This window comes from Netta rufina (genome assembly GCF_964035555.1).
Source record: "Netta rufina genome assembly, chromosome: 16".
In the NCBI taxonomy this organism is placed as follows: domain Eukaryota; kingdom Metazoa; phylum Chordata; class Aves; order Anseriformes; family Anatidae; genus Netta; species Netta rufina.
The window spans coordinates 15,319,108-15,341,376 of record NC_140140.1 but is presented as its reverse complement, the minus strand read 5'-3'; the positions used below and the strand labels follow the sequence as shown (position 1 = coordinate 15,341,376).

Here is a 22,269-nt window from a genome sequence, read left to right as displayed (position 1 = left end):
AGGAACTTTGATCTAGGATTTCAGCCGAGGACTGTTTTAACTGTAAACCCATAATGGGGGGGGGGGGGGGGGGGGGTTATATACAGCTACGCTAACCTCAAAGTTATTTACAAGCACATTCTTCTGGAACTCACGACTAACCCAGCAGTCTCCCATCCATCTACAGCACCATTGCTAAGGAGAAAGAAGCTTCCAGACTCATTAAAAAATCCTTTTGTTTGAGATCACTATCGGTAATGTGGAAAGGCAGATCCTTACCCTAGCTGAACTGGTGGACGTGCTAGACGTGTAGGAGTGATGTTACAGGACACGTCAGCAGTACAGAAGTAGATGGTTAGGAAGAGAAGACAATAGCTAAATTAGGAATAAAACCACTCTGGAGCACTCGGAAGGATATTAAGTCCACTCCAGTATTACAGGCTGGTTTCATTTTAGTAAAAAAGGAGAAAATATGGCCTGGGGCAACATACCCCCCATAAATATCTCTGTGTTGCTTCTGCAGTGTGCTCTGTAATAGCTGGTGCTGGCCAGAGCCTTCAAGAAAAGGATGGATTTAGCTTGAAGCTATGGCTGCTTTGTCCCGGTGTTTCCGCCGGTTCTGCAGGACGGGATGACGTGGCAAGGGGGGGGAGACCCGGCATCTGCATAACCCAGAAGAAAACCACACATCAGGCCGCTGAAGCAAGGCTAACACACTGCTGCTGCCTTGCACTGGGAAGGGATTAGCTAGGACCAGCAAGAAGGAGCTCTAACTCAGCTAGTCCTCATCTTTCATCGGTTCCAAATGGAGCTGGAATTGCCACCACATGGGTAGCGCTATGATTCAGAGTTCTCAAAAACATTGTGTTTGGTGGTTGTTTTTTTTTTGCTCTTTGTTTTAAAGGAACATTCTTGCGTTCTGCTGCTAACAGCTAGTAAATATTTGCTTAGTAGGGAAATTCCAGAGGGGTGGCAGAAAATTAATCTTCCTGCAGCGTTCAAATAAGGCAAGTGGAGTAACTACCACAGTAATTAGCCACTTAGCTTTATCTCAGTGTATGCATTTCCTTTAACAAAGCATGTTAAAGGAAAGAGTGATTGCTGGGATGAATCTGTTTCACCTTCAGAATATAAAACAACTCTTCAGAGAAATGAATTGCTGGTAATGGGTATGGTCCAAACAGGCCCATCTCAAAAGCATCCAAAATCTGACAAACTGTTTACAAAAACTGATCTGCTTACAAATATCTTGGCATAGCTCGGAGGTTTTGGAGGGGACTTGTAATGCAAAAGCATTTTAAATAAGTCTGTGCTGCATTAAGGAATTAAATAAGGCGTTATTCTAAAATGTGATGAATTACCTTTGAATTACTCATCAGAATACAAAATTGGTATCAGCATACCATCTTTGACTACCTCAAGGGGATTTTCTTTTAGCAGTGCTTACGCACCGAGTACCATTCCTTTTCCGAATGCTTTTTTTCAAATTAATTTGTTCCTGTTCCTTGGGTCTGTACCGCTGCATCACTAGCTGTACAGACCTGCTTCTACAGACTAAAGCAGCAATAAAGTCAGCTGGAGGAGGAAGTCATCAGTGGCCTTATGCAGCCATTTATGGCCACACAGAGCAGATGGAACCAAAAACCCCAGCTGACTTCACAGCGTTCCATTTCTTTTGCCGTTCACGTAAAGGAACCGTATACGGTACGCGATCGGGGAGATACACGTCCAGGTCATGCTTGCACAGCAAGATATTTATCTTGCACCTGTCAGCTGATCAAGCTGAATTCTTTCAATGCGGTCATGCTGCAGCACGGAGGACACACCAAAGCAATTCAACAATAGGTTTGACCGTGCTTGCCTGCTGAGCTCACCAGGCGCCCAGGAAATCATTTGACAGTACCAGGTAGGTGTACTTATCTGTAATGCTTAAAAAAAACCTGTCTGCTAAGCTCTTTCCTAGAACAGACCTCTGAGGCAAGCAGCTGCATCTGTGTGACCTGTGAAATAATTGCTGTCACTGCACTAGAAGCTAACTGCGAATGACATAGAGGCTTCCACTACCACTTTTGGAGAAATCCTCCCTGACTTTTGTGGGCATCAGTCCATGCTCCTACTGATGCATCACAGCTCATTCATCTTTCAGGATGGAAGATGCTCCCACGCAATAACTTTGTAATTTTAAGTCAGAATGTTTGCTTTACTTGATGAGGTCCCACTGATACATGCTACAAAGCAGTCTTTGTGTCTAGACACTTGTGAGAACAGCTGTGTCCTTGGGCTCAGAACTGTTTTTCCTCTCTTGTCTCCCAGGGAAAGGAAGAGATATGATAAGGGTATGGAGATGGCTTGGGAAATTATATCCCATTAAACAGACATTGCACGTTACTTGACTAAAGCATTTTGTCTCTTAGCAAGGCACTTTTTCTCCACCAGCCACCATTTCACATCTTCAGTTTAATTGTTAGCATCAACCGTGCCAACTGAAACAATAGCCAGGTACCTTGAAAATCCTTAGGCTTTCAGAGACAGCCAAGTGAGGGATTTCCGTTCGAGTTAATAGCCACTGAGTAATATTCTGTTGTACACCTGAAGCTTTCAGCCTTGTAACACATGAGGTGCCCAGAAGAAGTGCCACTTCTTACAGTAGATGAGTCATCTTGAAGTCATCCTCTATGTCCACAGAGTGCGTAAGAAACCTGAGATGGGTTCCTGGATCTACAGAACCTTAATGAAATCTGGGTTCTTGTTGGATCTGCTGTGTTTTAACTCTTCTGGAATGCGGTAGTGACACTTACACCACACAAACTCAAACTCATGTATGATGTTATACCTACCGTTCTAACAAGAGCAAGTAACCGCAAGTAATTCGAACCAGATACTGGAACCACTTCAACTCTGTACCAATTTTCTTTTCACTAAAATCCCATCTGATAGGTCGCCTAGCCTTCTATTATCTTAATGTTATGGAGAAGTAAGATTCTGTTTTTCAGTATGAAGTTACTCCCACTAGATTCATGCGCTTAATGACGTACTGTAGCTCCCTTTAATTCAGTCATTAATTCCCTCACGTAAGTGAGAGGGAATTAATGTTCTCTTGCGGAAAAAATCAGCAGTAAGTGGTAAATTCAAGTGGTAAATTTAGCACAAAGTTCTTTGTCAGATGCCAAATACCATATATTTAAACAAATACCACTATCTAACTTGCTCAAACAGAGCTTGAATAATGTACCCTTACTCATATGAGCAAACACTCGAATGGTCACCAGCGCCAGGAGTAAATAAACACACGAAGAGCAATGCCCACTGCCAAAGCACCACAAAATGAATCCAAGTATTTCCAAAGAGGTACTCGGAAAAGTGTTAGTGATATGTCAGCTAAACCAGCTAAATAGGCTACATGACAAGTGAGCACTGGCTGACGTTGAGAGCTGCCTTCCTGTTCTTTCTTCCTTTAAAAAAAAAAACAACAAAAAAACAACACCTAGAGGGTTAAGTACCACTGTTTCCGAACTTAAACACCTAGAGGGTTAAGTACCACTGTTTCCGAACTTAAAAGACTCATCAGCTGTTTCAGAAAGACGAGTTCAAAGGAGCAGGAAACTTTATTGCATACTGATTTCTCCCTGCCTAGAGGTTCAGCTTTTGGCCTAGAAATTACACAAAGAGGGCCTCAATTCGTTCCAGTTACAGAAGATGATCAATTATTCTTACAATTAAGGGGAACGCACAGCAGAGAGACTGGCAGTCAAAGCAAGGCAGTGCTTCTGGAGTTCCCGTACTGTTAACACCCTTTTTAAACAGTGTCCCACTGTGCTGTTGCTGGCTTCCATTTACCACAGGTAAAAGTCAGGAATCAACGTGCCAACTGAAAATTGAGTTATAATCAACACTGTCTCTCCCCATTATACAAACGACAGCATAACAGGGACAGTAACACCACCTTTAGTAACCATGGGGCTGGAGCAGCAAGGTGTCTTCTCAGGCAGGAGGGTTCCCCAGGCTCCCTCCCCTTTCATATTCACCTGCCCAGTTCCTTCAAGGGAGGAGAGTTCCATGTCACTGGCCTCTAGCCCATTAGACTAATAAACCACAAATCACGAAGTAATACAGTAGAAAATTAAGTCCTTCTCATCTGCAATAAAGTGTGGATTGCCACATAGTCTGTGATCTTAGGCCAATGACTTAATATTTGATGTAGGAGATTCACCCTCCACCCCAGTTGGAATTCTTTGCTCAAGTGTTTTAGACACAGGAAGAGAATGTTTGTCTCCAAACTTAGGAAAGAATCAGGTGTAATAGAAATCTGGTGGACCACCTTCTTTGAAGAGAACACTAAATTCCGTGGAAAGAGACTGTCCGTTTCTTGGCTGACGTGGAAGGTCTTACGTTATGTCCTTCTTTCTTGGAGGTCGGTGAATGTTCCTCACCACACACTTCACCATCCATTCAATTCCCTCGTTCACTCCTTTGCTAAGGAAATGAGATACACAGGCAAGATTAAAACACAAAACCATGGCTCATGAAGTCCCTAACTGACCACTTACATGAGCAAGCAAAGGGTTCTGCCCTGCACTTATGCATTACTATGATAGTTTCTCACACACCCAAACAATGGGGAACTAATTTCTTTCCATTTGGTATTTACACTTTATCTTTTATTTTTCAGTTGTTTCTCCAAGTCTACATCCAGTTTAGTTAGTCATCAACTCTGTGGAAATGTTGAGATGAACAAGCATCAAAAGACTTGACAGTCAGCTGGTTTGAGGTTATTTTGCTGCAAGTCTCAGCAAACTTTTATCACATATTCCAATCCTGGCTTCAAACTTCTACAGTCATCTGTGCAGGGCTGCCAAGCAACTCACTGGCCTGTACAGTTTCCCAGCCAGGACTTCTGCAAGTCTTTTATTACTGCAAACTCAAAATGAAATTTTGAAAGGAAATTCCACATCAATCAAAAACAGAAGTGTTTGTACAAAAAAAAAAAAAACAACACATGAGAATGGTAAAGGTTACATTTCATAAGATTATTATCTAATTGTTCTTTTCTAGCCAGTGCCTAACAATTGCCCTTGTGGTCATCATCTGCTTAATGACATTTGATTCTCAGCAACGCAGACAGTAGAGGTTTTTCTCACAGTTTAAAAGGCTTTACTCACCCCTTTGCAGTAGCTTGTATTATATTACAGCTTTGTTTTTACATTAAAAGAAAAGAAAATTCAGAGCTCTGGATTCAGTACAGGCAGCAATTCAAAGAATATTTCCAGTCATCCGCAACAGTACTTTTGCCTTAATGCAAAAAAGCAGTTTTCACTCAAAGAACTAGAAATGCAACCAAAGTAGTGCAAGACACAACGTGCAATAGCGATGCTAAGATGTTGAGGATTTAGTGGCTTGGTCAAGGTCGTGGTAGGCAGCCATGTAGGCATGGAGAATCCCAGTCTCCCAAATTTTGGTCTGTTCTAGTCACTGCATCTTAAACCGCATGCTTTTCTACTGTACAAACTGTTATATCTATGGTATTATCTACATAACAAAGTTCATCTGCACACCAAAAAATATGAAAGCAAAAGCTTAATTACTCCAACAATGATGGAACACCCCTCACTGCCCTGGCAGTGTCATGAACAGCTCTATTTCCAACTGACTTCTTATATAAAAGCTGGGAGCTGTAGCAAACCAACTGCTGCCAGGATTATTTTGTAGGGAAAGGGGGACAATAAAGGAGAAGAACCAACAGCTCCAAATGCCTCCAAGTCCCATTGCTCTGAGCCAATGAGTAGACCAGGCTTGTACATTTTCATCAGGTCTTACAGAAGGAATCTACACGTGGAATTGCTGACTTGATGCGAATCCAATGTTCACAACCACGTGTCTGTCACTGCTCAGAAGGAAGCGCAGCTCCCTTCAGTGGTTATTACCCTGTAATTGTCGTTCTGCTTGTATGATACCCTGCAACTGTTCAAGCAACCAGAACACCATCCATTCCCAGACTCACCCAGTAAGAGCAGAGCAGGCTTGTGTCAGGCAGTCTCTCTTCCCGATTTTGTTAATGCAGTCACTAAATGCTGTCTTGATGTCAGGTATTGACAGACAAGTCTGCAGAGGAAATCAAAGAGCTACATTACAAGAGACAGTGACCTTCCAAAATGAATCCTCCTACGTCCAAAGTTCTGCTTCAGTCAAGATGGCACAATGTATTAAACTCTCTTATGCACTAACATAGAAAATCCTTTTCTGATCTAAGTGCTCGCTTGCTCTCAGAAGCCTTGGACAAGCCATACAAGGATTTTAGCTAGCCATGAGCCCAGCTTTCTTCCCCTCTTCGCAAAGAGATTTTGGCATTCCTGTGAGGCTCAAACACGTTTTACTCAAATGCCACACCAGATCCTCATGAGTCTTAAGGATTAGTCCATGTGGAAGTATACTTTGGAAGTACAGATTACATACAAACAGAAATTCAGTCTTCTCTAAGCCTGGGCCTTAACTCAGCAGAAAGATGGAAACTAATGATGGCAAGTATTCCTTTTGCAAAATACTGGTTCTGGAGAAATTAGATATAGGAAACTACTGCGAGGATGACTGTGTGATAAACAAGCACGTTTCAGAGCTTATAACTAAGAGCGGTTCTTAAGAAATGGCTTGAGAGGAGTTTAATGACACCCAATTCACCCAGTGCCCTTAAATCCAGACTTGTGACTTTCCATCCTGAAGAATCCATTAGTTGTGCAATTTTTTATGACTGTACTTTCTTATGACCTAAGTTACATTTCAAACTAGCAGTTTCAATTAATAAGCTTGACATCGTATCCAGAAACACTACGTATTTATTGCACCAGAGCCATAAAAACTTATTTCAAGATTTCTGCCAAATGGAAAGTGTGAAATTCAAAACGATGACCTGTCGTCCATACGATAAACAGTTATAAATAAATTTAAAATGTATATATATAAAATACTGACTTCACAGGAATCAGACTGGACTTGGGAGCAGGAATTCATACCAATATGTCTGGAAGATGGGCAAGAGATTACTACCAAATGATCGTTCTTTGCAAGTTTCTAAAAGATGCTATTTACTTTTGACACTATACTCACTGCCAAATAAGAAAGGCAGGACCAACTAATTCTTGATTAAAGCCAGAGTTCCAGACAAATCAATTACCCAATAACTGGGGAGGAGTGTTTTTTTGTTGTTGTTGCTTTTGTGTTGTTTTTTTTTTCAGTAAATGACACTTGGCAGCAGGAAGGTTAAACCCCAACGGAGTGAAACTGAACAAACATTTCCTGAAATATACTTTAATGTGTCGCAGTTTAGTGCCACAGAATAATAATTTTTCCTTGTCTGGATGACGATACGTTTCAGAACTTTTAGAAAGGAAATGTGAGAAAAAGCATAGGAAAGGTAGAAAATAATGGTGCAGAGCATTGCAACACTGTTCTTTACTTCTGTTTGCAAAGCAAACGGGCAATGAACTTCCCAAATATCATCAGGAAACCTGCACATGTCCAGCAGCACAGCGAACCTGTCTCCTTCACCTTGTCACCTTTAAGATGTCCACGTGTAGCTTACAGCTGCTGTAACCATATTATTTCCACCTTAATCCTTCCCAGTCCCTTCCCGTTCTCACTCCCTGGTGCAATGGTGGCCTGCTCTAACCTCCACGAAGCTGTCCAGCTGTTGATCTCCATGGGGATTTCTTTCAGGAAGGGTTTTCCTTGAAACTTTGCACCATTTACATTTGTTGTAGTAGGATGTCACTGCATCGTGACACTACACGTGGCCTAAGGCACATTTTTTTTCCCTGTGGGATGAAGCACAGCAGCACTGCAGAGAGGACAAGGCCACTGAGCTGATCCAGAAAAGCTTTGTGTTACTGTTCAAGGGGAAGCCATGGGCTGGAATCCTGTCTTACAGCAGAGGAGGAGGCAGCTTGCCCATCATTTCAACAAGGAGCATTTGAGCTTCTCGTGCTTAGGAGAAAATGTCATCTGTGGCTTCTAAGTTCCCCTCTTCTCCTCCTCCCTGTCTCCATTACAATGTATTTATTTACAGATGTGTTTCATTTCCCAACTGAAACCACATAAATCAAGAGCAAACTAGGCAAACGGGATCTGTGATAACATAAACAGCATAAGATTACAACAATAAAATCCACAGATGACCTTTCTGGAGCAATGTTATCTGCCACACCAGGGAAAACTCACAACTCGAGGAGTCATACTTCTATCTCAACTTCCCCTCAAGAATGAACTGTAAATCATCTTTCCACACAGGCTCTTCAAGGCATAGTCTATCTAGCCTGACCTAGTCTATGCTACATTATTTTTTTTAATAAGTTTATTTGAAATTAAGACAAATTTATCAGGGAAGCTGTAGTATTTCGTAAGTTGGAACTCTGAACTGCCATTGTGCAGAAGGTTTATTTTCTAACACCTGTACCATGAAGATAACACTGTGAGACTTCAGAGAGAGGCTGCCAGTCACCATGACTCCTTCAATTTTTCAAAGACACAATTCCTTCCATCACTCTGGGGATTTCAGATTACATTTCCAAAATTTATCTTACAGCTAGGAAGGCAATGCTTCCTGCCAGAGACATCACACAACACTTAATTCTTTCCATAGACTGTTTTTTAGCCCACTCTTTCTACTATTTTTAACAGTATTCCAAAATTGGTCATTCTATCCCCAAGTTTTAACTGTTCATTTCACAGCTCAGAAATACAGAGCTTGTGGAAACCTTTAAGCAGCTGTATTCACATCAAAACAGCAACAGAAAATTCTTATTTTGCAGCTTTCTCTGCAGTAAACAGTAAGTAGAGCAAAACCACCAGATGTTTTCAAAAATGGCGTTCTGACTTGGGAGTCCACATGAAATATCAGATAGCTGCGTCCCCAACAAAGCTGTAGCTCTCTTAGAATACAACAAACAAAACCCTCCCACAACACACATTTGACTCAGTATTTGAATGAATTACGAAGTGATCTAGTACTGAAGCCTCTGCTAAACACAGAGCACATTCCTCGTATGAGAAAATTAATCTATGTTATTATCAGGATGTTAATTTTTTCCTAGTCTGTGACTGTGATCCACCCCCTGATACTACCACACACCACTCAGGCAGTGCTGCGTGGATGCATTCTACTCTAGCTGTGACTATTAACAGAGGAATTTTCTTTCTACGAGGAATTTAGCTTCTGAGCCAAAAAAAAAATCTTACACTTTATGATTTCAGGCACTGAGTCCAAATTTTTTTAGCTTGCTGCTAGGAATGTAAATCTCTGTCAGAATTCTGATACATTTCACCACAAGAATTCTTCTGGCCTTTAAAGATGTAATCAACGTAAATTATCTTGCATCCACAAATACCAGTAAGGTTAAGACATCATTTATCTTCCCTCGCTATGATCCCTGTTAAAACAGAGGAACCGTGGGGAGAATCCTCTGTCACAATTACATGTCTGGAGATCCAGAGCAGAAAAATCTCTGCCAATGATAATCCTGCAATGGGCGATTTCCTTCCAGGGATCTTCACTTCTGCTCGGTCAGTGGAAGAGAAACAGACCTTTCCATTTTCTAAACCTTGCTTAAGAGAGCGTGAATAATTATTCAAGAATAATACACTATAGTCCATTTAATATTTGTTACAAGCATCGGTGTCCCTTTGCTCTGTGTTCACTTGATCGTTCTCAAAAGTACACTCATAAATATGGAATTTAGGTATTTCTTGGAAACAGATCTACCTCCAGTCAGTATAGCTTTGCTGATCTCGTCACAGGTCTGTGACCAAATAACGGCAGCGAATCTGTGGGCTGGTCTCGGAGCCTCTAGAGGGGGCAAGGAGTCATTCATAGTTTTTATCTTGAGAGCCTGTTCCAAATACCTCTTTCTAGTCATGTAAAGAAGTCCATTTGTTCATTATCCCAGCTAGGGTGCCAGAAGAGCTGGCCCTTGTAGAATGCCCACAATAAAAAAATGCATATACGGCCATAAGGAAAACTGAACAGCTTTCCAAGTCACTGCATGTAGTTTAATTCCCAAAATCTAAAGGTGAGAGTGCTGCTTACTGCTCACTGCTATAAAGCTGCAGTGTGGCATGGAAACATGAGTTAATATTCCAGGTTCCACATAGAAAAGATCATTAATTTCCCCAGATATCAGAGTTCACAGCAACGTCAGGAGCAGAAATCAGGAGTCTTGGCTCTTAATCTCATGCTGTCTCTTAAGTGCAATTACATTTATTTTATTTTTACGGCTAGGTAACCTTATCATCGTCCAAAAGATCTATTGTGTTGTACAACAATATAATGAAATCCTCCTTTATAACCAAAGCGATTTCTGTGGAACTCCCAAGTACTTCCTACAAGTACACTCCCTGAGATAGGTGTAAAGTCCAGAAGAAGCTGGGACGCACTGGCATACTTTGAAGGAGATCCTGATCACAGCCCTACAGGCTGGCACTCCAAATTCTACAGAAAGCTTCTAGCTCCATCTAGAGACTGATCTCTCAAACTGCAGTCCTGGAATTCCAGTACAATGCATGGAAGGAAAAGGAAGTAAAATACGGGAGATACCACAATCACTTCAGGCTCTCTCTTCCCTTTTTCTTTCCCAATTCTCTTTCCCAGTGCTGGGAAAGGCAGGGACTGCCCTGGGTGCATCACCTAATGGTCACACCACAGCACCCACAAACTGGTCGAGTACAGTTTTACAGTTCTGGATATGCTAGGAAAAAAATATTAAATTATTTTCAGGAAAAAAGCATTCATTGCCATTTACAGTCTGTGACGGAACGCTCCACAACAAAGAGGTTTCACTGAACAGATGTTATCTGATTAAGAACAATATTTCTTCACATACGTTTGCTGTGCTGTTACTAGGTAATAGCAGAGGCCCAGTTCTTCTTCTCAAGGCCCAGTTGCTCATTTAAGAAGCATGTCTGCAATAATCTTACCTCTACATCCTGCTTGTTAGCCAACACCAGAATAGGAACTCCTTCCAGAGCTTCACTTGTAATCATCTTCTCTGTAAAGCAGAGAAACAAAACCAGAGACATTTAGCCAGTTTTGGAAGACAAAGTTGCATAAATGCAAGACATCTCTTGCCTGATGAAGCAAGAGGCTCCTCCTCGTCTTATAGTTTCATTTGTAATGTTCAAAGCACTTTACTGAGAATTAAATAGGTGGTAAAAACAAAAAAAGGAAAAATTCCAAAATAATTAATGTAATAATATAATAAAAAATACGTAACATAATAATATAATAAAAAATAATTAACAATTCAAGGTCACTATAGGCGATGAAACTAAGTCTTGTGTTACTGACAAGACAGACTTCCAACACTTTTGCCTCAGAAACACACGGATTTATTATGCAAAGGTACAGAAGTACTACCAATGGGTCATCAACAGGCCACACGGCGTACTTCAAGCACAAGGAGCAGACAAAATAGCGATGAGAACTGTGCCACAACGCATGATGAAATCACAGTGCAGCTAAAATACTGCGTACTCACCAAAAGCCCTTTTAGATTCTGAGAGTCTCTCCTCATCAGTGGAGTCAATGACATAGATCACTCCGTGAGATTCAGCGTAATACTGAAAGGATAACAGGTATTAGTGTATGGAGCAGCTAGGACCACTTGTTCCTCTTCTAGATTTTTTTAATTTGGTAAAATTTTGCTAAGCATGAAAGAGATCAACCAGTCAGAGCCAGCTGTTTTCATCATGTATGCCTGGAGAGAAGAATGGTGGCACACAAAACGCATTGCCTGTTCTGTTTGCAGCCCTACTGAATGAAACAGGAAAAAACACGCCTGGCCCCCCACCACAGAAAAGCTCCTCTCTGCCACCACAACCCTCACATGCAGGTTGGTAATTGCTGTCTGTAAGCAACAATGCAAATACTAAGCACAATCTTTGCTAATCTTGCACAGATACACTTGAATCTCTGAAAAAAAAGTTGTTAATGCTGAAGACTAAGGTTACCAACAAAACTGTATGATTATTAAACGATCATAATTCTGCAATTCTGAAAGAGACAAAAACGTTTATCAAAGAAAAAACACATCTCCAACCTTGTCCCAAAGAGACTGCAGCTCCTCCTGGCCTCCCAGATCCCAAAACATTAGCCGAGTTTTGCCAACATCGATAGTACCAACTAGAGGGAAAGAAGGAAAAAAAGCAATCCGATGAAATCTGAAGGTGTTCTCTAAAGCACCAACACTTGCACATCCCCCTAAGAGTGCTGGCATGGCACAGTCTTCTCGAGGAACAAATCATATCCAGTGCTACTTCCAACAACAGAACTATACCTTAGCAAAAAATGACCATTAATATCAGACAGAACTGTGTCAGTGCAAATAACATCAGAATCAGGCCAAAGAACTCCAGTAAAATTTAACTTAACCTCTGAGCTTAGCACTGAAGTGGGATACCTGTTTTTATTTTATTTTTGTAAGGCTTTGAGTTTTCTTTCTCAGAAGCTAAGCAAGCCAACTTTATTCTCTCACAAAAAGACATGGGGAGTTGGGAGACAAGACCTCCATTTCCAGGAACTACTTTGATCTTGTCAATTTTTAAACACCTCAAACATCTAAGAATCAGCTGTTGCCTAACTGTGAAAAAGCTGAAAAAAATCCAGAATTACTTACTGTTTAAGCCTACAGTGGTTGTGATTTTGGATAAACTCATCCCTTTGTAGTTCTTGTTAAATCGAGTTTTAGTTTGTTCAAGAAACGTCTGAAAAGGAACGTGAAAAAGTATTTACTCTCAAATATTTTACTAGCTTGGGTAATTCTACCCCAAACCTGCCTTTTCATTACTGCAGAATCCTGTTCCAACAGATACTGCCCTACCTTGGAACAAACCACTGTTCTTGCTCCTTATTTTAGCAAAGCAAGAAGGGATCACGGGTGATTACGGGATTATCAAAGCCTCAGCTCCACACACCCCCCCCCCAGAAGATAATGCTGCATTTAAATACAAGGGAAAAGTTGATTCTTTGAGGGTAGCGTCACTAAAATAACTCACATTCCAGATGAAGAAAGACTGACCTGCCTGTTGCAAGTTTTATCTTTGGAGGACGGGGATGTTTAGAGTTGCATGCGATCCCATGCAATTGGTAATAAACACTCACCGTTTTACCAGCATTGTCCAAACCAAGGATCAAGATGCAGTACTCATCCCTCTGGAACATGTATTTATAGAGCCCAGACAGCAAAGTATACATCCTGCTCCTGCAACAAATGCCAGGAAATCGTTAACAAACATGATCATTAAGGTCATTTCCAGAAACCTTTCATTTCACAACCTAATTTCTTCCCAACACAAAATAAATATTTTTCTTTTTTTTTTTTCTTTTTTTTTAATCAGTAACTTTTATATTTATGGCAACCTCAGGAAAATCACAGACCCAGGAGAGATCGTATTTGCAAACGCGTGCAGGTGAGGGATGATCTCCCAGGGAGCTCAACCTCTGTTCCACCTCATAGCACACAGCGTCCTCTGTTCTCAGTTCAAACCTTTCTTATTTGCTTTGGGGCTAAAATGAGAGCTAAAGACAGACTTTAAGTCGCTTATAATAAATATTAGACCTGCAGAAAGAAGGAAGGCGATGGGATACAGCCAGGAGCAGAGTTTTGGGCAGGAACGAGCAGGTCAGCGCCCTCACGCCTTGCTCCTGACCCCTGTGACAGCACCGGGGGCTCTCAGCAGGCCCAGCACCCTGTGAACCCCCACCTACCCCAACCTTAGCCCCCTGTGAGCGCACCCTCGGCCCCAGCAGCGCTGTTATCTCCCAGCGCCACAATAAAAAACACGAATTTGCATCGCCAAAAGCGCAGCACAAACCAAAGCGACGCCTACGCGGGCCGCAGGCGCTGCGCTGCTGCTGGGCCCGCTGCAAGGCCCGCACCGGCTCCGGGCCTCTGCGGCCGGTTACCGGAGGGGCCCTGAGGCCAAAATAAGAAATAAAAGCTCCAAATTAAACATAAAATAGACATAAAATAAACATAAAACAAACACGGGCCCCGCCACCCCCTCAGGGCTCAGGGCCCGGCCCCTCACCGGGCTCCGAGGCCGCCTCCCGTCACCCGCCGCCTCCGCGCTCCCCCTCGGTACCGGCCGCCGCTGCCGCCGCCATCCCTCGCGGGGCACTCTGGGAAGTGTAGTTCAGCCGCGGCAGCGGCGGCTGGGATGCGAATAGCGGTCGGACTACAACTCCCAGGATGCTCAGCGCACAGCGAGCGCGCAGGCGCAGAGAGAGGGACGGGGCAGCCGGTGGAGCGGCGCTGGGAGGGAGGGGGAAGAAGCCGGAAGTGACGTTTGGGAGGGCGGAAGGCGGCGGGGTGTCATGGCGGCGGCTCCGTAGGGCGGCGGGGGCCGTGCGGGGAGGCCGGGGGGGACCGGGGGAGGCCGGGCCCGGGCTGAGGCAGCTCCGCGGTGGCTCCGAGGCTCCCGGGAAGGCCGTGAGGAGCCCCGGGTGCCCGGCGGGAGGCGGCCGAAGGAGCCGTGAGGGTGCCGGGGATGGACGAGGAGAGCCTGGAGGCCGCGATCAGCGCCTACAGCGCGCAGCTGAGGCAGGTGGAGCTGGCGCTGGGCGCCGGCCTGGACCCGTCGCAGCAGTCGGACCTGGTGCAGCTGCAGGAGGATCTGAAGCAGCTGATCGAGCTGACCGAGGCCAGCCTGGTGTCCGTGAGGAAGAGCAAGCTGCTGGCCACGCTAGACACAAATGCGTCCTCGTCTTGCTCGCCGGGAGGTGTGCAGGAGCACGGTGCCGACCCTGAAAGCTCTGCCCAGGATGAGGAGTATGCTGCCTTCAAGGAAGCCATCGCTGAGCTCGGAGCCGACGACAAGCCTGCGGCTGAAAGCAGCGAGATATCTGCAAAGGGAGATGAGAGCAAGGACAAAAGGGAATCGAAGGGCAGTGAGGAGGAGGAGGAGTCTGACAGGGAGGAGGAGGAGGAGGAGTTGAGCGGGATGAAGGTTAAAGCCCCGTACTACAGCTCCTGGGGGACGCTGGAGTACCACAACGCCATGATTGTGGGGACAGAGTACCTGGAAGATGGCAGTGCAGGAGTCCGAGTGCTGTACCTCTACCCGACTCACAAGTCTTTGAAGCCGTGCCCGTTCTTCTTGGATGACAAATGCAGATTTAAAGAGAACTGTCGGTAAAGGAGAAAAAGGAGCGGGAGGGGGTTTGTGGCCTGGCTGTTGCCAAAGGCCTTGTTCTAAGGGAGGAAATTCCCCTGAATGTTCTGCATTTGGGTTTTGAAACCAATGGAATTTTGTCTTTGCCATGTTTTTAAAGCGTGGTGTGTGTGTGGTGAGCAGCGGCATCAGTTTGGCTGCTTTCCTCAGCGAACGCAGAGATGAAAGGGCAAACCCTGTGGGCAAGTTGCAGAGGTTTTACCTGGTCATTTGAATAGCTAAATTAATAACGTGTTAATTGGTTAAATAAAACCACCAAAGACTGCTTGTCTATGGTGTGTAAGTCGCCCCAGATACATGAAGTTGTGGAGGCTCCATCTTTTGAGCCCTTCAGAGCTGAACTCGATGAGGCCTTGAGCAACCCAGTCAGTCTGAAGGTGGCTGTGCTTTGAGCAGGGGGCTGGCCTACAGACCTGCATTTCTGTGTGATCCTGTTCATCTCAAAGTTTTTTTGTTTTTTTTTTTAACGGACATCTCACTAGCAAAGAAACCTGAATTCTCTGGGGGTGGGATGTCTCCTTTTTTACATGGCATAAAAGATATGTTTAAGATGAAAAATGAGTAATTTCATCATTGAAATAACACGTGACAATCCAGTAACTACTGGTGCAGATTCACCCTTGCTGACAACTTGTTCCCCTTCCCTTTAAAGGGGGGGAGGCATTTTTATTGACAGAATCATTGAGGTTGGAAAAAAAAAACTCAAAGGTTTTGTAATCCAACCATCCCACACCCTAAACATGTCCCTAAGCACCACATCTGCCCCTAAACACCTCTGGGGACAGTGACTCCACCACCTTCCTGGGCAACCTGTTGCAATTAATTTAAAGGCAATTTAAACGAGGTCGATCTAATTCCTATTCACCTTCTCTGGCAGGTTTTCGCACGGGCAGGTGGTGTCCGTGGAGGAGCTTCAGCCCTTTCAGGAGCCCAACCTGAGCACCCTGGAGGTGGGCTCGGCCTGCCTGGCGAAGCACAGCGACGGGATATGGTACACTGCAAAAATAACTGGTGAGTGGTGTTTGAATGTGTTCCACCAGGATTCTGCGTGGAAAACGAACGCCCATGCTTAATTAAATAGAACTGGACTGTTTTGGTTGATAATAGAAAAGAGTTGAGTACGTGGTTCCAGCCTGAAACTGGAAAGCTTGAGGTGGCTGAGAAAAAGTTCTGAGCTTGGGGAGGGAACAGGGGAGGAAATAAAAGAGTGTTGGACAAAAACATGACATAAAGAGCAGGAATGCATGGAAATGTGCAGAAATGGTTACGTAGCTGTGTAGTGCACTGAAAGGAAAGAGATGATGCAGGAACTTGCATGCTTATTAGGTTAGAATTGCAGTAAGCTGTTCTTGCTTAAAAACAAAACCAAAAAAAACAGGGAGCTGGCCTTGCACGTCAGCTGTTGATGCAGACTTATCCCTGTCCTGAGAAGGGAAGGCTGAGGGTTTATCACATCTTTCCTTCCTTTCTTTGGCTATTGCTAGGACAGAGGGAACAAGTCAAGCTTCTCTTTAGTGCTGTTTGTCAGCGATCCATCTTCATCTTAATTAAAAAAAAAAAGCTTGAAGTATCAACCCAGACGTTGTGAAATAGCTTCTCATTGCTTTTGTCTCCCTTCTAGGCAGAAATCTAAAGCAAAAGGAAAGACCAGATTTTTTTTTTTTCCTAAACATGTATTCCTTGGGCCTTCCTGAATGTTTGTTCCTTCCTTTTCCTTCTGTAGATATCGACAGTGGTTATTACACTGTGAAGTTCGACTCCCTGCTGCTAAAGGAAGCTGTTGTGGAAGGGGACAGCATCATTCCCCCGCTACGGAGCGAAGACGCTGCCTCGTCTGCTGAATCTGATGAAGACAGCGTTGATGATTCTGGTTACGCCAAAGGTGAGAGCGGTGAGGGTGGGAGCAGAAGCGCCCTGTGATCTCTGCCTGCCTGTCTGGGACCTGGAATTGCTCTCCTGAAGCTTTCATTACGAGTGTCTCACTTCTGATGATGGAGTGGGTAATCTCTTTTCTCTGTTGCTGAGAGATAGAGACCATTAAGTATCCGTTGTGCTACAGCTGCAAACCCAGCCCTTTGTTTTCTGCCAATTACGTGTCTTAACGAGGGTTGGACGTTTCCGTGGGAACTCCCAGCACGTGGAAGTAGAGGGCGCAGTGTTTTAGAGCAGAGTTCAAGCTCTGAGTCTCTTTTTCATGTGGGTGGCTGAGCTGAGCTAATAAGTATAACGAGAGACTTTTAAGTCTCTCTGGGACCTTCGTGTAGCTGCATGACACCAGAGCGCAAGGCTGCAGTCATTAGGAGTGTTTGAACCTTCCAGTGCCTCGACAAGTACCGGCCGTGTCCTGTTTGACTGCTGAAAGCTGACACAGCCTAGGTGGCTTCTCTGAGCTTCCACAAACAGCCGTGTGCCCGTGCTCGTGTCCCAGTTATGTCACAGGGACAAACTCGTGTCCTAGAGCTCTTTAAATTCAGCCTAATAGAGGTTATTGGATCCTAATAACACATCGTTAGCGTGCTGCCCAGAGGAGTCTCCTGCTGGAGGCACGAATAACTATTAACATGTGTCGGTGCCAAACTTTCCTGGGATGGCACATGTTGGTGTGACCATCCCAGAAGGAAGGAGGGAAACATAAGGATGATTCTCCCTGGAACTATGAGGTGGTGCGTGCATTAAATCAAGCCAGATCTCATTTAGGTAACTCACCAAAAAGGTGATGTCTGTAAAGATGCCAGCTCAGTAGGAAGCAGGTAAGGCTGGAGGATGACTCTGAATGACTCTGTGGTGGGAGAAGTAGGTTGTGACTGCCCTGTGAGGGGTTTCACGCTTGTAAAGATTTTGCACAGCAGCTTTGTTTCTGTTTTTCACTTGTTTTGTCTCCTTTGTGCCACAGTGATAGATTCGGGGGGCCCGGAGAATGGGGAATGGGCTCCTGCGTGCAGCTCCTCCTTCGGTGGCTGGGAAGCCCACACTCGCGGCATCGGCTCCAAGCTGCTTGCTCAGATGGGATACGAGTTTGGGAAAGGTAAGAGAAGGTGGTCGGGGTGGTGCAAGGGCCTTCCTGCCTCTTTATCTCAGTCTCGTGATGGACCCTAAAGCTAGTTAAGAGGAAAAAGATTTTAGACAAGGCTAAAATGTTAGATAAGGCTCAAGCTCTGTGAAGAATTCCCCCAGGTGGAAGTGTTAGCAGGCGAGAAGGGGTAAGTGGTTAATCAAAGCACAGGCACATGTGTGCACCAGCCCCTGTATGGTAATAGCAGAAACTGGAGGCATTTCGAGCCATGGTCAAGTTCATGATTAAAGCCGTGAGAACTGTTGTGTGAGATGTTCAAAGGCTTCAGGAAGAAGGGAACTGATCTACGAAGCTTCTGATGTCTGTGTTAAGGCATCTCCCGGCTCTAGACACAGACTTCAAAGCCTGCTGAACTCGCTTCTTACTACACAAATGGCATTGAGCCTTGGGGGCTTTAGGAGGCCAGTCTTGTCTCCAGTTCTCCCAGAGGAACCAAACCAGTTTTAAAAAAGAACCTGGCTTGAGAAGCTGAGGATGTAAGGCTGAACTTTGTTTCACAGAAACTGGCCTGATGGATGGCCTTGGGGCTTTTACTGCCTATCTTCTGCAGTAAAGCTCCTGCTGTCACATCCACCGACGTGCTGTGGTTTGTGCTGCTCCCCCTCTGCTGGTGGTTACAGCATTTTGTACCCCAAAAGCCTGTTTTGAGTAAGCTTGTCACTGAATTTGTGGTGGGAAGTGGCTTGGAGAGGGGATGTCCTTCCTTGGGTAATCGCTCGGTGTCTCACGGCCTCTGCTTTTCAGGGCTGGGGAAGAATTCTGAGGGCCGAGTGGAGCCGGTGCAGGCCGTGGTCCTTCCTCGAGGGAAATCCCTCGACCAGTGCGCCGAGGTGCTTCAGAAGAAGAAACAGGGGAGGCTGGACCCTGGCAACTCGAAGAAATGCCGGGCAAAGGGAAATAACACTGGCAGGGCCTCTGCAGGCAGCCGCAAGCCACCCCGCAACGTGTTTGACTTTTTGAACGAGAAACTGAGAGGGAAAAGCACTGGGGAGAAGGCTGGAGGTGTGGCACTGCCTGAGAGGAACAGCAAAGAGATCTACCATGCTAGCAAAAGCACCAAGAAGGCCCTGAGTGTCCGCCTCTTCCAGACAATGGAGAAGATTGAACAAACGCAGAAGGATATCAGAGGAATCCAGCAGGCCCTGGCGCGCAACGTTGGCCGGTAGGAGAAAATTCTCTCTGGGGCTGCAGGGTAAAGTGAGGGCTCGTGGTGTGTCTGAGAAGGGATGGGCTTGAAATGAGATGCAGGGAGAACAAACGTGTAGAGGAGAGCTGAGGGGAAGTAGAGAGGAGAGCTTTTAATGTGTGTTTCAGCCCAGTTTGGGCACCGACAGACGTGTCTGGGGTCCTTTGCCTGTGGGGAAAAGAGGAGCTCTCCGAGGGAAGGGGCTGGGTCCTTTCCTCCCCACGCCCAGCTCTGCAGCATCACACGAGGACATGTTCCAGCCCAGGCTGTGCTGAGCATCAGAGCCTTCCTCTCTTCCTTGTGCTAATCCCCTAGGAAAGGGGAAAACCCTCTGGGATGGGGACGAGCCTCTGGCTTTACCGTGCAGGGTGACGTTGCTGTCATGCTTTTTGCTTTCAGGCACAGCATTGCGACTGCTCAGCTGGAGGAGAAGCTGGCTAACGCTCACAAACAGCTGGGGCAGCTGCAGGCGCAGGAAGCCAGTCTGCAGCGGGAGCAGAAGAAAGCAGACACTCACAAGAAGATGACTGAGTTCTAGGCTCCGAGGGAGGCGGTTGCCTGCAGTGATTATCTTTCTAGCCAGCCCCTGTGCTCGTGGCCTTCGAGCCTGGGTGTGAGCCACCCTGCTCCTCTGGCTCTCGGTCTGCCTGCCCAGCCTGAAAATTGGGCTGAAAAGCAGCGGTTTCCAAAACTTGCTGCTTCTGAGCTCTGCTGGGAGGGGGGAAAAGCGCACATCCGTCCAGCCCTGAGCCTTGTGTAAGGAGCAGCTCCCAGAAATACGGTTCTCTGCTGTCTTGCACACTTCTTTCCTGTTATCACTGCGGCAGCACCTCCATCCAGGGCGCGTAGCTGCTCGGGTGATAACGCTGCTGGCAGCGAAGCAGCCGAGGAGGGGCTTTGAAAGCCCCACATCCTGCCATCAGCTGTGGCTTGTGTTTGCAGCCAACTGATGAAGACAAGCGGAGGCAGGGTCCCGGGCACGTTGTGGCAGAGCAGAAAAAGGCGCGTGCTGGGTGCAAAACAACAAACCAGCCATGGCAAACGGCTTCAGCTGCGCTCTGCCATCCCTTCTGTGCTCTGGGATTTATCTCAGAACTCTGTTTTTTAAGAGCAGTTTCTTGTAAACCTGGTGTAACGCCTAGATGGAAAAGTGGCAGCTCAGGTGGTACCGGGGGCCTCACGAATCATATTTCTCCAGTTTGACTGTAGGAGCATCCCTAGGACATGCTCTAGCCTAACTTGGCGTAGAAAGCTGCCTGGTTCCACAAGCAGAGTGCCAAAGAGGGGAGAATGAGGCAGCAGAGTAACAGGTCCTCAAACCTCCGAGATAGGAACATCTCTACGAGGAACCTTGTGCTTCTGCTGCTGTTCCTTTAGTTTTTCTGTCCCAGGTGGCTCTCTGAACACAGCTCCTTTTATGAAAAACCCTCAGGACCCACTCCCAGCTCAGACCAGGCCCTGGGTGAGCACAAAGATGGGAAGTCTGCGTGTGCTGAGCGCACGGCTCTGCCCCGGGGAGAGCCTCGGGCTGTGCTGGAAGCAGGACACAAGCCAAGTGCCCTTCCCTGCGCCACAGACAGTCCTCGGCCACGAAGGATGTCTTCTCCCCAGGGTTGTATTCGGGGTTAGCAGCAGCCAGCGCTCCCCACGGGGGAGCTGGTGGTTTCATCAGACTCTCTTTCTGGTGGGGCTTGTGCATTGTAATTGTGTTGTGTTTTTTTTTTTTAAAAAAAAAAAAGGTTAGCAATTTCATGCCAGTATCTTAAGGACACATTTTTTTTTTCTTAATTTAAAAAAAAATAATCTGTTTCCTTTTATTCTGTGAGTCATTTTTCTCACGAAAAGTTCTGCTCCCTTAATGCCACCTCTTTTTAATCTGTTTCTAAGAAAATTCTGAAGCTGTCAGCCTGGGCAGGGCTGCACCACCTTGTAGGGCCAGACCTGTCTGATTCACTGCCAAGCTAACCAGAAAATCTAAGGCTGAAGGAGATACGATCAGAGCTGCAGAAGCCCTGTGTGATTGAGCATTACTGCAGACACACCTCAGAAAACACAGAGCGACAGCAAAAATAAACAAGGTGAATGTCTTCAGGAAGCCTCTTAGTGTCTCTTTCCTCTCGGCGAGCTTGGGTCCTGTTGCGATGGGCACCGTGCAGATGTGAAGGGCTCGTGGAGCGCCTCAAGCACGTGGGCATCCACGGCTTTCTGTCTGAATTGGCTGTGGTCTCCTCATTGTTCTGAATTCGTGCTCTCCACACTCTGGGTTTAACTCGGGGTTTAACACGGGCTGCTCAGTGCCCTTTCCTCCCCTTCGTTTCCCACTCTCGAGTGGTGACAGGGATCGTGGGTGCTTGCTGAAGTGGGCTGTGCCACGAGCTGAGCCGGGGAGAGAAATTTCTTGGGTTAATTTTGTGCTCCAACACTGTCCAGTATCACCTCTGTAACAGCTGAAGGTATCAGCTGCCTCGTGTTTCCATCCTTTTTGGATTTCCCTCAGCTTCCCTTGTCAGACTTCCATTCCAGCGGCTGCTGCCTCTCACCCGGGACAGTTCGAGTCCCTGGTGAATAAAGTTTTGGGTTTATTGTGTTTGTTTGTTTTTTTTTTTTTTCCCTCTGTCCTCGTTAGGCGCTGTTCATTTGCAAGGTAACGATCACGTGTAGCAAGTTCCTTGCCTTATATCCACCCGGGGACAGGCGGCTGCCTCCAAAACCAGCTGGGTGGGAGCAGGGGAGCGGCAGAGGGTGCTCGTGCGTGCTGGGTGCCTGCAGAGCCCGTTTGCAGCGCTGCTCGCAGAGCCAAGGCGGGGAGAAACCCAGC

The 22,269-nt window shown here is 45.8% G+C and overlaps 2 protein-coding genes across 2 annotated transcripts; one reads left to right on the top strand and one right to left on the bottom strand.

Moving 5' to 3' along the window:
- Positions 1-3,565: 3,565 nt before the first annotated feature.
- ARFRP1 (ARF related protein 1) lies at positions 3,566-14,128 on the bottom strand. Its single transcript, XM_084296889.1, has 8 exons — positions 14,050-14,128; positions 13,121-13,220; positions 12,636-12,723; positions 12,060-12,142; positions 11,499-11,580; positions 10,939-11,009; positions 5,978-6,078; positions 3,566-4,452 (listed from the first exon to the last, which is right to left on the bottom strand). Exons 2-8 carry the CDS (start codon positions 13,211-13,213, stop codon positions 4,365-4,367), a joined length of 606 nt encoding a protein of 201 aa, XP_084153015.1. The 5' UTR covers positions 13,214-13,220; positions 14,050-14,128; the 3' UTR covers positions 3,566-4,364.
- A 280-nt stretch (positions 14,129-14,408) lies between these two features.
- ZGPAT (zinc finger CCCH-type and G-patch domain containing) lies at positions 14,409-21,564 on the top strand. The gene is made up of 6 exons (XM_084296592.1): positions 14,409-15,152; positions 16,070-16,203; positions 16,916-17,074; positions 18,086-18,217; positions 19,010-19,427; positions 19,851-21,564. Exons 1-6 carry the CDS (start codon positions 14,509-14,511, stop codon positions 19,987-19,989), a joined length of 1,626 nt encoding a protein of 541 aa, XP_084152718.1. The 5' UTR covers positions 14,409-14,508; the 3' UTR covers positions 19,990-21,564.
- Positions 21,565-22,269: the final 705 nt, after the last annotated feature.